The 17,477-nt window shown below is 37.4% G+C and overlaps 1 protein-coding gene across 1 annotated transcript in view; it reads right to left on the bottom strand.

The window, feature by feature from the left end:
- The window catches only part of LOC145259973 (EGF-like domain-containing protein 2), a 117,277-nt gene that overhangs the window by 9,527 nt on the left and 90,273 nt on the right, over positions 1-17,477 (bottom strand). The window contains exons 5-7 of the mRNA XM_080117960.1: positions 16,688-16,836; positions 15,686-15,828; positions 1,302-1,383 (exon numbers count right to left, since the gene is read on the bottom strand). Of these exons, the coding sequence (XP_079974086.1) occupies positions 1,302-1,383; positions 15,686-15,828; positions 16,688-16,836 (374 nt within the window). The remainder of the gene's footprint in view (positions 1-1,301; positions 1,384-15,685; positions 15,829-16,687; positions 16,837-17,477) is intronic.

Consider the following 17,477-nt stretch of genomic DNA (forward strand, 5'->3'; position numbering starts at 1 on the left):
AGATAGATAGATAGATAGATAGATAGATAGATAGAGACAGGGAGAGAGATAGAGAGAGAGAGCAAAATCGCATTTTGTGTTATGAGTGGCAGTAGTAGTAGTCATAAATGTGTGAGTAAAAATAATATCAATTGATTTTGTTTCCTTATTTTCACTCGGCTGTTTGCAGTGAGTCTGATGCTTGCATGTCTTTTGATTAAATAGAAATTATATCTGTGCCTAAACCTAAACATAGATTCCATGAACAAAGTTTCTTCCTAAGAACTACACACCTGTGGAACTCTCTTCCGTTTACATGATTTCCAGCTGACCACAATATGGCCGTCTTCAAGTCCAATGTAAACAAGTTCTTGATGAGCCGTTCCCCTTAAGTAATCCAATTTAAAAAATTTACACTTCTAACGATTACTATATTGTCGTTTTGACCACTGTACACTCTTTAACCCTTATTCTCGAGTGGCCTCTGGGCCTTGATAAGTGGTGATTCCTTTGTAAAAAAAAAATTATATCATTTATTAAAAATAAATAATGTAATTTATTAAGATTTTCTTTAACCTATTTTTCATTCGAATGATATTCTAGAGATATGCAATTAATATTTTTCTGGGCATTGCCAGGTTACTCTGATTTTGAAAAGAGAAACGTTTCTAAAAAAAATTGAAAACGATATCAATTGATTTCATTTTCTTGTTTTTCGCTCGTCTGTTTTTAATGGTTTAATCCTCAGTAAGGGCGATACTTGTAATAAAATTGAAAATTACTAATGACTTCTATTCAGTTATGGCCGATGGTGTTCTACTCCTGCAGATTAAACAAAGGATTCTGTTCGAAATTTCGTGCACATTTCCGAGTTCAAGCGAAAGATTTCTGACTTCAGCAAAAAGAAGGTCGGGTGTTACATTAGCCAAGACGTTGTGGAAACAATATTTAAGATGAGAACAGTATTAAGAATAATCAAAATAATCCAAATTATATTTTTAAAGTTGAACAAAAAAGGAAATAAAATTTTAGTTGTAAGTGAAGACAACTATTTTACATTTACTAATCATTTCTTCTCTTTCAAGAGACAGAGAGAGATATAGTGAGAGAAAGTATGTGCGTATGAGAGAAAGAGAGGGAAATTGTGTGTGTGTGTGTGTGTGTGTGTGTGTGTGTGTGTGTGTGTGTGTGTGTGTGTGAAAGAGAGAAAGAGACAGAGAGAAATCCAAATCACACTTTGTGTTATGAGTGCCAGTCGGAGTAGCTTTGAGTGTGAGAGTGAAAACAATAGCGATTGTTTTCATTTCCTTAGTTGCACATACCTGTTTTCAATGAGTTTGATGCTGCCATGTCCGCCGCCAGCTTCAAACGCTTCACAGTCGCTCACATGAAAATCGTTGAACACTGATACAAAGAGAAGATTTTAAAAAAATAAAAGAATTTAGTTATTAAGAAACAAGCAATACAGCAATACAAAACATATGTCCGTGATTCAGCATGTTCATTTTAAGAAGAGTAAAACAAAATAAGTAAACTGGAACAATAGAAAAATTAATACAGTAATAATAATAAAAAAAAAGGACGTATAACTGTTTAAGGCATTGTCTTGTCCATAATCGTGTTAGTAGCTGGATACTTGATGCTTCGCTAGGGCTATCAAGGATGTTTTTATCCTGATATCATCATTAGATGGGTTGCCTAATACAGCTTAAAAGAGGCCCATCTACCCTCATCGAGAAAAGGAAATTCTGCGCCAGTTTCCCAACTCAGTATTTTACCTCGTGGTACATATACATACATATATACATGTATATACATATGATGATTGCAACGTCTTGTCAGACGAGTGCCACTCCCTCACACATTTAAAATCCATGAGCCCAAATGCCTGAGGGAGTATCTATACAAAGATGATGTTACAAAGTCTTAGCTTTGTACGACAGCTAAGTCTCTCTCTCAGTTCAAAATGTTGAGATCCAGCAACAAGCAAGAGCAAGATAGCCAGCAACAAATTAAACTGCAGACCAGCTTAATGCGGGTACTGGTCTCCCGCTTTATGGTTTTTTAAATCAGAGATTTGCTTCTCCTAGAAAGGTTGCCTTCTCCACGGCTTACGGGAGCCCTCTCCACCCCAATACACATATACACACACACAAATATACACGGTGCTAGTTGGCCGTTGATCCAGAAAAGAGTTCATTCGCCCTTTGGAAGGTCTTGTTTTTAATCCTTCAGGGAGACTAGCCGCCCTCCTCACCAAACAAGTCTGGTGGGGGAATGTCAGGTCATGTCATATGCTACTGGTACCATGTAACCCAGTACTACCTGCCTCATGGTCGGGTATATACATATACATACATATATACATGTATATACATATACATACACATATACATGTATATACATATACATAGTAACCCTCCAAAACCTCAGAAGGGGGGGGGTTACAGATGCTACACCTTGCCCATGGGTGTGCTATCTTCCTGAGGTAGTATACATACCCGCATACTGCTGGGCATTGTTGCTTCATCGTTTGTGCTGTGGAGACAACCATCATCTCACAATCGATCACGAAAGTTAACTTTTCCAGATAGGATACAACAAGACACATTCATCTCCAAGGAAGATCTTTTGGGTGCTATGAGAGATAGGGAATATTGGAAAGGTGTAGTAGGTTCTATTTTTTTTTTACATAGGCATCACCACTTATCAAGGCCAAGAGGCCACTCGAGGGTAAGGGTTAAAGAGTGTACAGTAGACAATTGGACAATATAGTAATCGTTAGTAATGGAAATTCTGTAAATTTGTTAACAAGTGGGACGGCTCATCAAGAACTTGTTTACGTTGGACTTGAAGACAACCATATTTTAGTCAACTGGAAAGCAGGAAAACGGAAGACAATTCCACAGGCGTGCAGTTCTAAGAAAGAAGCTTTGTTCATGGAATCTACATTTAGGTTTAGGCACAGATAACGAGTGGGGGGAATTATTGATAGTGTTTCTTGTGAAAGTCTGACGAGGGAGGGGGGCATAGACTGAAGCTCAGTCGAACACCTTCCATGAAAATAACGATACAGCAGAGACAAACTCGCAACATCTCTTCTGTGAGATAGAGGTTGTAGGGAAGAGGAAAGGATATCTCCTACAAGGCTACAAAGTCTATTTTGAACTCTATCAAGGCAGGACAAGTCCTTTCTAGCAGCTCCTTCCCAGATGAGGCAACAGTACTCCATCCTTGGATGTACCTGGCTCTTATATAGATAGAGAATTGCATCAGCAGTGAGATATCTACTGGATCGATAGAAGGATCCCACCATTTTTCCAGCAGCCTTGGCAACAGATTTGATGTACCTGTTCCATTTAAGATCAGGAGTAAAGGTCAAGCCCAGCAGCTTGTCAAAACTTGAGGCCTCCTTAAGACGAGAGCCATTCATTTCAACTGATGCCAGACGGGGATCAGAACGTTGATGATGTAAAGAGAGAAGCTTGGTTTTAGATGCATTAAAAGTAACCAGCCACTCCTTTCCCCATTGAACTACGTGCTCAAGAGGAGAGAGAATTGGAGAGAACTTGGTCGTTTACTGACTAAGATGTGCTACCATAGATGGTAGTGTCATCTGCATAAATATCTACAAATGATGTAAGGATGTGATTTGGAAGATCATTAATGTAGATTAGGAAAAGAGTTGGGCCCAGGATGGACCCCTGAGGCACTCCAGCATTAATACTGTGAGCTTCTGATTTTTTCCCATCAACTACTACTCTTATAAACCTGTCAGAAAGAAATGATTTAATAATTGAGAAGACATTTCCAGCTATAACATAGCTGTGAAGTAAACCTTCATGCTATACCCTATCCAAGGCCTTAGATATATCAAGAGCAATTGCCCTAGAAAGGTTGCTTTCGTCGAGAGATTCGCTAATCCTATGAGATATAACTGTAAGCGCATCTGCTGTAGATCTAGTAGAACCATAGAAACCATATTGCGTGTCACTAAGAAGGTTATTTTTGCTGAGATGGTTGATTACTTCTCTATTTAACGCAAATTCCAGCAACGTACAGGAGACTTATTGGCCTGTACTGAGAGGGGGATGAACGATCACCTGAATTCTTAAATACAAGGCATACTGATGAGATTTTCCAGAGTGATGGGAAGCAATTCTCCTTAAGATAACGTTTAAAAAGTTTTGTAAGTATGGGCGCTAGTTCTGGTTGAAGTTTTTTGAGTACTATAATTGGAATACCGTCAAGGCCGGTTGCTTTACTGGAATCAAGGTTTTTGATTAGCTTGGCAACATCACGTACAGATATACATATATCACATAGCATGTTTTCTGATACAGGAGGAAATATTGGAGGTTGGTGGCTTTGGTCGCAAAGGGTAGAATTAGCTGCAAAGTTCTTGGCAAAGAGTTTGGCTTTGTCTGATGCTGATGAGATTACCTCAGGTCCATTGATGATAGTTGGGATAGAACACACGCTTCTGTTCAGGATTCTGTTTGCTATTTGCCAAAACTGGTGGGAACCAAGCCGCTGCTCAGCTACTTTGGACTTGACAGACTGAGCATACAACTCTCTTGTGTTCTTTATTACTTTCTTACAATGGTTGCTGGCAGTCCTGAAAGCAGCTTTCCATACATCTATTACGTTGGAAGCAGTGGAAAAAGTGATTTCTGTGCGCAATGGCAGCAGCACATTCTGGAGAGAACCATGGCTGGCTGTTAGGTTTTTGCTGAAGGGTATGAAACGATCTATATCTACAATTAACCATTCCGCCAGGTCTGATACTATAGAGGACACATCCTTTTTAAATATGGAATGCAGAGGTAGATCAGATATAAATGTACGGAAGCTATCCCAGTCAGCCATAGTGTATCGATATACTGTACGATGGAGATGTACGTCTGGAGACTTATTACATTTCATTTTTATCTTAATTGATACAACAGAGTGGTCGGAAGATCCAAGAGGAGACAGAACAGAAACTGAAAATAGTTCAGGGCAAGTTGTGAGAAAAAGGTCTAGTAGACTCACATACTGGCCGTCATTGTCAGGCACACGGGTGGGTTCGTGAACAATCTGAGTGCGGTCATAAGCAATGGAGAAATCATGACAGAACCTCCCTCTCATCATCGGTCTTGTTTGAGTGGGTCAACCATTCGACGTTGTGAACATTGAAGTCTCCACATACGTGAATGTTAGCTGAAGGATAAGCAGATAGGACTTGGTCAATTTTCTCAGATATGCTTTTAAAGATAGTAACTCCGCTGTTGTGGGGGCGATAGAGAGTAAATATAAATGCCATAGTTTGAGCTAATGCAACCTGGAAGCACATATAGGGTAAGTTAGGATCTTCTCTGGAGATGTTCCTACCACATGGAAAGCCATCTTTAATATAGGCATATATTCCATGCCCATGGCGATCTTGGGGGTCAGATTTAGAAGTTAAGTTAGAGTATCCTTTAATTACAAACTCATCTAGGGAAATAGCCTGTCCAATGCCAGTTTCACTTAGAAATAATATGTCTGGTTTAGTCTCCTGTAATTGGGTTTCAACCTCGGTTGATGGTGCAGGATGAAGATGAAGGTATTGTCAACAAGGTCCAAGCTGATAATGAGAACGAAATTTTCACTCTTATTATTTACTAGCCTGGGTGCCCGGCGTTGCCCGGGTGTTTGGAGGTGTGTGTTGAGCAAAAAACAAAAAAAAAAGTGGTTGTAGGTAGGCAGGCAGGCAGGCTTGAACCCATACTACGAAGGAGGAAAAGAATGTGAAAAAAAAAAAAAACGTGACGTCTTTGCCATTGCGTCCATCACCAAATGAAGGCTAGTCAATTGAAAAGAAACGATGACTTTCGAAAATATCGGCGTAAAAAGCGAACCCTTCTTGTAGGAAAGTGCCCAGTTGAGGGTGAAGGAATTAATGTTTTTAGCCAATTTATCGATATTTGTCGCCCGAAGGGTCGAGCTTAAAAACGAAACCGATCTTGTGAAAATCTGTCGCCTCTGTCAATCTACGGACTGACCGCGTACCTCACACCACTTGCGACTATGTGGGACAAAAGCTAACAGACCATATGTACACATTCTCACTCTTTCTCTCTCTATCTACTACTGGTCCCTGAGAACACCTTCGCGTAGCTGACTGCTAACTGACGTCAACCCTCTATCCTTTTCTTTGTCTACACGATGGACTGCCATTTCTCGTTCTATTACATTACTCACTTCTCTTCCCACGCGCGAACAAACGATAGTGACCCGAACGTGAGATGAAAACACATTTCCTTTTTCCTTCTACAATACCAGTCCTCTACAAACGATGGTTATAACCGCGCGGACATGAACACATGTTATATCTAAAACAGTCATTCTTTCAACAGTAAATAAACGACACGTTTATCTTATCCATCAATTGAGTTTTTGTTTCCTTCAATTCCATTCGTTTCATTATTCTTTTGTAACGGGATTAGGATTTATATATTCTAGTCCCCTACAGGGTTAATAAGTGTCATGTGGTTGTGAGATAACACCGTGATGATCAGAAATGGTGGAACTTGGGTAGAGTTTGATTATATAAGAGCACGGCTCAACAAGAACTTATTTAAATTAGACTTGAAAACGACCATATTATAATCAGCTGGGAAGCAACCTTGTGGTATTGTGTTTCACAGAGGGACAGTTCTAGAGGAAAAATGGAAGAAGATTAAAAAAGAGGGAACTTAAGTTTAAACAAACAAAAAATGAAAGCGGTCGTTTTTTGAATCGGAAATTAGGCTCAAATGGTTCCCATAGCGATTTTTCAAAATAATTTTTTCCAGTATTTACTGGTCTAACGGATTTACTCTGTAAAAATGAAAAAGAAATGTTTCTTTATGGTCTATGAGAATATCCGATCGGTTAAATTATTTTTGTAAGGATTAATCATCGATTTTTGATATTTTTTTAATAGAGAAAATGAAAAGAATTTTTGATATTATTTTAATAGAGAAAATGAAAAGAATTTATCTTTTAGTTATGTTTACCGTTTTTATCGACGACGACGGTGGTGGTGGTGAGGCTTCAGTTTCTATCGACTATAAACATTGCTATAGGATTTGCAGCGGTTCTGAAGACTAAGGGAAACAATCCATACAAACATTATTGCAGAGTTATTTCCCTTGCAAATAAATCTAATTGAGTTATCTCTCTTTGAATCTCGCACTTCTTAATTACGTTGGGCATGGGCACATCAGCTGCCGTTAGATCACCAAACTTAAGAGCCTGGTCAATACTAAAAGGGTGACTATTTTAGAATACCATATGCTGTATCTGGGAACGGGGAGGGGACAGTGACTAAAAAACTAACGTCGTCAAAATCGAACTGAGAACTGGAAACCGCAAAATAGAAGGAATAATGGAGATATTTCTGAATGTGAAAAAAACGAACAAAAATAAAACAAAACTAAATTGTAATGCATAAAGCCCATGTAATGATGATGATGATGATGATGATGAAGAAGAAGAAGAAGAAGAAGAAGAAGAAGAAGAAGAAGAAGAAGAAGAAGAAGAAGAAGAAAAATGCATTGAGTTGGTGTTGTTTGTACCGATTGAGGATACGTCCTTTACAATTAATCCGACCATTAAGCTGTCTGGTCCTAGGAGGTATGCAGTAGATTAAAAATCGATGTGCGAGCCGAAAGAGAGTAATAAACTTTTCCTTTCTTTGTTCATCTTCTTTCCTTTTCACTTATTTATGGCAGTTTCGCGTCTGACTTTTACACCTGCAGACGCGACCTGCCTGTCTCAACTCTTGACATCAACACCCATCCCCCCATCATAGAAGACTGGAAGGCACCATTCAGAAATTCCTTTAAGCCTGCTACTCTATCTCCAAAAAACACAACTATCAGAAGGTAAACTCACATACACGTATACACACAACAGAAGTTTGAAACGAACTTTCTAACACTTTTTTATCTTATTCAAGAACTTTAAAACTTCTCAAAAACTGTATATTTAAAAAAAAAAAGTATATTTTACATTTCTGTAAAATTGTGGACATATAAATATATTTTGTTTATTAATCATGTTTTCTCGCTTTCATTCCTATCTGCGATAGATAGATAGGTTGATAGATAGACAGATAGATAGATAGAGATATGGAAAGGATAAGATAGATAGATAGATAGATAGATAGATAGATAGATAGATAGATAGATATAGAAAGGATGAGATACTTGTAGATAGATAGATAGATAGATAGATAGATAGATAGATAGATAGATAGATAGATGCAAAGGATTAGATAGATAGATAGATAGATAGATAGATAGATAGATAGATAGAGATATGGAAAGGATAGATAGATAGATAGATAGATAGATAGATAGATAGAGATATGGAAAGGATAGATATATAGATAGATAGATAGATAGATAGATAGATAGATAGATAGATAGATAGATAGATAGATAGAGATATGGAAAGGATAAGATAGATAGATAGATAGATAGATAGAGATATGGAAAGGATAAGATAGATAGATAGATAGATAGATAGAGATATGGAAAGGATAGATAGATAGATAGATAGATAGATAGATAGAGATATGGAAAGGATAGATAGATAGATAGATAGATAGATAGATAGATAGATAGATAGATAGAGATATGGAAAGGATAGATAGATAGATAGATAGATAGATAGATAGATAGATAGATAGATAGATAGATAGGTAGATAGATAGATAGATAGATAGATAGAGATATGGAAAGGATAGATAGATAGATAGATAGATAGATAGATAGATAGATAGATAGAGATATGGAAAGGATAAGATAGATAGATAGATAGATAGATAGATAGATAGATAGATAGATAGATAGATATGGAAAGGATAAGATAGATAGATAGATAGATAGATAGATAGATAGATAGAGATATGGAAAGGATAGATAGATAGATAGATAGATAGATAGATAGAGATATGGAAAGGATAGATAGATAGATAGATAGATAGATAGATAGATAGATAGATAGATAGATAGATTGATAGATAGAGATATGGAAAGGATAGATAGATAGATAGATAGATAGATAGATAGATAGATAGATAGAATGGTAAGAGTCATTAATTGGGGTTACAAACCTTTGTTTCAAAATGGATTGTCCGTCATGAATGGATTATCTGATGTCATTTCACAGAAGCCAAAACGTCCAACTCACAATGGAATCATCCGTCAAACACGAAATGGAACAAACTTTTCATGATGCCGCAATTAGAACATGTGATATCTATTATATATTATAATTATTATTATATATATATAATTAGAACATGTGATATCTATTATATATTATAATTATTATATATATATATAATTAGAACATGTGATATCTATTATATATTATAATTATTATTATATATATATAATTAGAACATGTGATATCTATTATATATTATAATTATTATTATATATATATAATTAGAACATGTGATATCTAGAAACGTGTCTGTGGTAGATTAGAAATCGACGTGCGAGACGAAGGAGCATAATAAACTACCACTTTTCTTTCTTCGTTCGGATTACTCTTTCTTTTTTCTGTCCTTTTTTCGCCTTTTTCACCGTCAGATTTTTACACTGGACGAATGCTAAAAAACAAATGGCTTTAATTACTAACCTCTTTCTTTTTCCGCTTTGTTGAGATTCGCCCTCTTCATCACTTCAAAAGCAAACCGGTTTTAACTGGAATGTGTGAACTGAACATATTTTCCAGCCAATAAAAATCGTTTCCAACTTCAAAAGTATTAATAACAAATCTGTGTGGAATTCAACAATACTATGAAACTGTGGCTTGGTAAAAACAGAAATGCAGAGTTCTTCTAGGGATACCAACAACGCGATGCACCTCTCTCAACTCTCGACATCAACAACGCCCATTATAGAAGACAGGAAAGTTTCATGTTGAAATTGTTTTTTTTTGGGGGGGGGTTTAAATATATATTTTACATCTCTGCAAAAATGTTGATACAAATATATTTGTATTTATTTGCTTCCCCACTGAGCAAATTAGGCACAAGGCCGTTTTTTAATGTGGAGAGAGGGGGAACTGGATAGTGACAATTGGTACGAAGGGTTTCCCCTACATTGACTAATAACTGATTGTTCCTATTTACAATGCCTCCCCACGGGACAGAGTTAGACACCAGGGCCGTTTTTTAATGTGGAGAAAAGGAACAAAAATAAAAATTGTCTCAGTCGTGAAGGATTTTTCCTTCAGTGACAGAGAACAAGAAATTGAAGTGCAGCATCAAAAGCAATGATCTGATATGTGGGGTTGCCTCCATATATAACTTTGATTGCAGTATCTGCCGGAACAGATACTACAATTTGATCTTTGCCCTTGTTCGTTAATTCATGTCTTCTCACTTTCATTACAAAATTCCGATTATTGAGTTAGCATGGTCCATTCATAATCTTCATGATTTTATCCATCCTTTTCATACAACAATTTAACTACACATATATTAATTCTTAGAGCGGTTCTTGGAACTTTTCAAAGACGTCCATCCATCCATAGCCTTGAGCCCCTGGGGGGAGCGGGCATAGGCCTTCCACAACTTTGTAGATGCTTTTGTAGTAAAGAGTTTTTTTTTTTTTTGGGGGGGGGGGTGCTGTCCCCCACGCCCAACCATCCCAGAAGGTACATACAGCGCCTAGACTTCCCAAATAGTCACCCACCTAGTACTGGCCAGGCTCAACGTTGGTTAACTTCAGTGAGTCAACGTGATTGTGCCATACAAAGATGTGATGTACTATCTTGTGCTAACGTGTCAATGTGATTGTGTTTCAAAGACGTACTATCACCAAAATAAATTATCCGAAGCCAAGAGTGGCACTACATGTTCAAACCAGTTGAAGATACATCCCCTGCAATAAGTCAGACAGTGGCTTTGCTGCTGTCTGGCTCGGGTACTGTTTTGGCTGGTTCTAGGAGATGCAGCCTCCAAACCTTTGTCTTCTTTCTTCGAGAGGGGGATAAGTTTACTGCTAATCACCTGCCGTGCCCTTACCCAGAAATGAAACGGGGCTGTTTAAGCATTTTTATAAGTACAGATTTCACTTAATCTTTGCAAAAGATGGACAACAAAATCAAGCAAGTGATTTCTGCCTTTTTTTTTTTTTAATACCAGAAATTCAAGCGTAATTTAAATGCAGAAATCAGAGGGACAGGTCTCACGTAAAATGGAAAAATGAAAAAAGAGGGAACTTAAAAAAAAAAAATGAAAGGGATCGTTTTTGGAATCGGAAATTAGGCTCAAATCTCTCTTATTCCGATAACGATTTTTTTAAATAAACTTTTTCCAGTATTTACTTGTCTAAGGAATTCCTCTGTAAAATGAAAAAGAAATATTTCTTTTTGGTTTACTGGGAAAATTCGATCGGCTAAAATATTTTTGTAAGGAATAATAATCGCTTTTTGATATCTTTTAATGCAGAAATTCAAATGTAATGTGAATAGACATCTTGCTGCTAAACTCCCTAAATTATGTCCCTGCAAGTATGTCCCAGATAGTAGCCCCCTACATCAAATGAACACTATGCCCTGTTTGGGGTGAAAATACAATAAAAAAAAAAAAAAGAAAATTCCAGTCTATACACCCTTAACAAATGATCTGACAGCAATTTAGTGGGTGACCCTTTGGGAAGGCTAGGTGGTGTATGTACCTTCTGGGATTGTTGGGCGTGTGGGGCCAGCAGCCTCATCCCGAAAAAAAACAAACTCTTCACTACAAAAACATCTACAAAGTTGTTGATGGTATAGCCTTGGTCCCCCTCCAGGGGCTCAAGGCTATGGATGAATGGATGGACGTCTTTCAAAAGTTCCAAGATTAATATACATGTAGTTAAATTGCTTCTCTCAAACTAAGTTATTGCTTTAGATAATCCTAGAAGATCTGAGGCGTTTATATAGTTCCTATTACTCCATGTACGAGTTTAGCTTCTTTTTTTTTCTTTTTTTTTTTTTTTTTTTTACACAGGCATCATCACATTATCAAGGTCAAGAGGCCACTCGAGGATAAGGGCTAAAGAGTGTACAATAGAAATTGGAAAATATAGTAATCATTAGTAATGGAAATTCAGTAAATTTGTTAACTTATATGGAACGTCTCATCAAGAACTTGTTTACATTAGACTTGAAGACAACCATATTGTAGTCAGCCGGAAAGCAGGAAAACGGAAGACAATTCCACAGGCGTGCAGTTCTAAGAAAGAAGATTTGTTCATGGAATCTATGTTTAGGTTTAGGCACAGATAAAGAGTGGGGGGAATTATTGATAGTGTTTTCAGCTAGATGAGGGTTTCTTGTGAAAGTTTGGTGAGGGGGTGGGGACCATAGACTGAAGCTCAGTCGAACACTTTCCATGAAAATAACGATACAGCAGAGACAAACTCGTAACATCTCTTCTGTGAGATAGAGGTTGCAGGGAAGAGAAAAGGACATCTCCTACGAGGCTACAAAGTCTATTTTAAACTCTATCAAGGCAGGACAAGTCCTTTCTAGCAGCTCCTTCCCAGATGTGGCAACGGTATTCCATCCTTGGACGTACCTGGCTCTTATATAGATAGAGAATTGCATCAACAGTGAGATATCTACTGGATCGATAGAAGGATCCCACCATTTTTCCAGCGGCCTTGGCAACAGATTTGATGTACGTGTACGTGGCAATTCTGTTTCTGTTCGCCTGAATATTGCTAATGTTTAGGAATGTGTGCATAAAATGGAGAAAGTTGGTATGCGAGTCATCGAGTTCTTTTCTGCCTCGTCCCACCAAAAATCAGAGAGGGTATTTAGAAGATATTTTGGAGTCCTGTTTAAGGTTCAAGTCTAAGGAAAACTGATTGTGCTGATCAGATCTTATAGGATTTTCTAACTTTGCATTGCCTTATTATTTTTACACAGTCTAAAGCTTGAAACGATTTTCATTGGTTGGAAAATTCTTAAGCTCATACGTTCCTGTGAAAACTTTCTTGATTTAGGGAGTGAGGAGGAAAAGTGAATTCCAATGAAGAGGGGAAAGAAAGAGGGAGGGCAATCAGAGCTATTTGCTTTTTAGCATTCGGCCGTAGGAATCAATTCACGATTCACATATATATATATATATATATATACCTTCTCAGGCTTTACCTTCCCTCATTGAGAAGGAGTTAGTTGATTGCTAATCGCTTAAAGCGACCCAATCTTTGTAAGTTTCTGAGGGGAGAGGGCTTAAATATAATGGAATCCTTTATGCAAATATTTAATGGCAGGTATGGATTCCGTCCTCTGGAGTAAGTGATGAAACTTTTTATTTTCTTTTTTTAATATAATTCACATTTGTTTTATTTATTTATTTATTTTTTTGGTGGCGGGGTTCTCCTACAAAAGATGCAAGGTTTGCCTATTTTTTCAATGCTTAATTTATTTTATATAGAGATTTTGCCTGTTCGTCACAATTTTTAAAACACGATAAAGACATTGTGAAATTTGTCTAATTTCGAAATTGAGGTGTCCTCCGCCATCTTTTGACAGTAAAGATAAAAAAAACAAACCTCTTTCAGTCGTTGGCACAGAAACCCCACCCACTGAACTTCTTGTCGTTCGTCTTTTCATACACTTTCTATTTTGACACATTTGCATGCGATCTCTTCCGTGGTCTTCATGCATATTTTGCGGCTCTATCCATTGCGTGTTTCTTTTTTACGTTCCTGTTGGTAAGTCTGCTTTTTATATCTCTGGCTGTCTTTTTTTTTTTTTTTCACTCTTTTCCAGAAATATTAGAGATCTTTTAGAAATAGCAAATATTTTACGAAATAGTTGAATTAAAAGAAAATGATAAAAAAAAATCCTTAAAAAATAAAGCCAGGGCTGGAAATCAAAGCAGATACCTCGAAATCTTCAATCTGAATTTCTACCAACTAACCTATTTAGCTTTTCTTACAAATAGAGCTTAAACATTACCTTAACAAAATAATTTTAATTTTCACATTACATCATACGAGGCCCCAGCTGAGGGCTTTGGGGAGTGTGAAGCCACCCCTTAATTGCCATTGCTCCCAGGTCTACTCTGACCCGGAGTGGTAGTACCTGTTAGGGTCTCAACTATAGAAACCAACTTGAAAAAAAAAAATATTCTATTAAAAAATTTTTCTTCAAAGTCATTGGATCCGGCATTAAATAACCTGAAAAGGGTTGATATGCCGTAAAACAAAAACATCATAAATAATAAAATTGTTGCCCTAGAAAAGACGATATGATTCCATTTCCGTTTGATGAAAACCGGTTTTCTTTTTTAGTTGCATCTAGTAGTTTACCAGTTGTGTACAAATCCTAAGTGCGATAGGAGCCTTCTATCATGTCTGAAAGTGACACAATGTTCAACGAGTGAGATCGGAGATGCGCCGCTGTATAACTCATGCTCTCTACCGATCCAAGTTATGACAACAGGACCATTGCCAGCACCCTCAAAATGCAAATCTGGATTGTTCAACGCTTGAGCGCACAGCTCAAAAAAGTTTCTGGCCATGGTTATAGTCTTTGATGTGGTTTCAAGTGAAGGCCACATCATGCCACCTGACATCTTCAAAGTTGGCTTGAAATTCAACACCAAAGTGTACCTGGATGTGCTGAAGAGTGTGGTGATCTCCTGGGGCCGCTGGTAGATCCTGGGTGTGGCAGTAGGACTCAGCATCGGCTCACAAGTCCAAAGAAATATAGGCTTGGCTTCAGAAAGAGTGCCACAACTTTGTACTCTTCTCTCACTGCCCCCCCTACACCCCCGACTTGAACCCGCTGGACTACTTTGTTTGGTCATACGTCGAGAACATCTTCAACATGACCTCCCACAACACCAAAGCCAGCCTGATCGCCACCATCCGACAAATATTCGCCCAGCTCCCATCGGCGCTTGTAGAAAAGGCATGTTCCCAGTTTCAAACTCATATCGGCTGAAGGTCGCTACATTGAATAGCTGTCAGCTCTACTACATAATAAAGTTACCTGAATTGAGGCTGAAGGCGGCTACATTGAATAGCTGTTAGCTCTACTACATAATAAAGCTACCTGAATTGAGGCTGAAGGCGGCTACATTGAATAGATATAAAGTTACCTGAACTGATTTTTTCAATAAAAGTTTGAAAATAAAGCTATGGTGTTGTTTTCTTTAAGGTGAAAAATTTATTGTTCCACCTTATGATTTGTGATTTGTGTCATGTTTCCAAGCATGCCTTCAAACATAAGCGATGAAAAAAAAATAGATAAATAGGTAAACATTATCAATAGCGTTGGAATTTATTGTAATAGTCCAAAACAATTAGCGAACACTTTTAAAAAAATCTAACATTTCTTCCTGTCATTTTGCGTTGGACACCAACTCTAGTTTATAAATAAACAGCATAAACCAAAACTAAAGAACAAAGATGATGTGGGTCCCTATTTACTTGTCCCTACACAAGAGGAGAGGTAAATACAAGATCGGTTTTTAGTGTGGGGAAATCCAGCTTCCATAAAAGTCTAGTATTTCTACATTACTGACGAAGCTTAGAAAAGATAAAGTATAGTATATGAACAGATAGTACACTTTGCTCAAAGCTAAAAGGCTAAGTAATTGTTTGAACATAAGTTCTTTATCTTTTGGGGGTACTAAAGTACTTGAATCTACCCAATACAAAAACTGATGACTGACCTTTGTTGTCCCACAAGATGAAAGTTAGCTGAACTTTGTCGCCAACAAAAACCGCTTTCCTAAGTGGTTCTCCATTCGTGTCTTTGATCTCGAACCCAATTGGATTGTAAGTGTTCTTCGTGTCGGTCTTTGTCAGATTGGCGCTGAAACGGAAAGAAAGAAAAGAAATATACACTTTTTATCATCTATTAAGCTTTACAAACAGTTCAGCAGTTCAGTTTCAATAACAAATAAGAGAGTTCTTTATATACAGATGTTTCTCTTCATTGTCACTGTTTCGTCTAGTGGTTGCTCTATAGAAATAATCTTCTCATGAAGAAAGATCGACACAAGGAGATGTTCGCTGTGAGTTTTCTTTTTCGTTTGTTAGAAAAATATAAAGCAATCATTTATTTCTCACTCTGTGTTGCTCCCTTCAGTCAGATTTTAGTGACGCAGCGACATGACTCATGGCTCACCTTCGCTCTTTGATTCGCTTCTCTCTGTTGCCTCACTTGTTTATATCAATCTGCTCTCTTGCAGGTGTTTAACTCCGGCAGCTGTGAGGTCAACTACTTGACCTATTCACCTCCAGCGATATCAGTTTTGACAGATCTGCACTTATCGACTAGTTACTTTACCCTGCCGACTGCCTGCGTGTGTGTGTGCACACAGTTTCAACATGTGATATATCAACAGTCTGACTATTCAACAGATCGTGTTTGATAGGACCTCAGCGATGACGTCATTTTTCAGCTCACAGGCCTTAATGAGATATATTATGAAGGCCACATGTTGTTGGAAACATGTGTATTGGTTCATCGATGTGGAAAGGAGATGTCTACTACATGGTTAACGGATTGCTTTTCATATGTACTTGCTCAGCTTTTGAAGAATCCCGATAAATACAGGGTGTTTCAAAATTGACCATCTATTTTGAAATATAAATTAATATTAAAAAAAATAGAACACCCTGTATTTAACGGCAAAAATTGAAAATGTGTTACATGTAATTATACTTACTCTTCGACGACGTTGGACGTCATCGACATTGGGTCGATGACCATTTGCAAGTTATGTTGGCAGCTGATTGTGTGTAGCTCGTCAAAAGTATTCATGATGTCCTGGTTGTAGAGGACAACGATTTCTCTCTTGAAGGAAATGTCGCCATCCTGCAAAGATGCGGAAAGAAAAGTAAGTCATGAATAAGTCTTTTATTAATCAGTTATCATTTACGGAGGCTAAAAGCCACTCGAGGATAAAATTAATGATATGAATAGATTGCCAGTTGAATGATGGCGATGAATATTATGAGAGGATTGAAAATAATGAATGGAATTAATAAAATTTTGGGGTGGTTTTGACACGTGCTCATTGACATTAGATTTCAGGAGAGTAGAAAGTGGGTCTCATAACTCTCGATTCCCTTATTTTGTCCTTTAGTCCTCACATTCCATGAGCGATATTTTTTGACAAAGGGGAAAGAATTGCTGCTTTCTGGGTCAGAATCTATCCATCTAATATTTATTGTTGGTTAGTTTTTGACCTTGAAGTATTTTTTTAGCTCCTTGCATCAGGTGGTGGCCTCATGCCTTGTCTGGAGCGATTTCAAATTAAAAAAAAGGGGGATTGAAAAGACCAAAGATAGAACTATGTGCTATAGAGCAGGGTTTCTCAAACCTCAGGATACCATGGAGCCCCTAAGCAGGGCAAAGATTTTTCACGGAGTACTAACAAGATAATTTCTCAAATAAATATGAAAAACGTTAATTGAAAATTTTAACACTAACTAATGATAATGTTTACAACCATT

The sequence above is a fragment of the Euprymna scolopes genome, chromosome 35, assembly GCF_053919585.1.
Source record: "Euprymna scolopes isolate OS-2025 chromosome 35, ASM5391958v1, whole genome shotgun sequence".
Classification (NCBI taxonomy): domain Eukaryota; kingdom Metazoa; phylum Mollusca; class Cephalopoda; order Sepiida; family Sepiolidae; genus Euprymna; species Euprymna scolopes.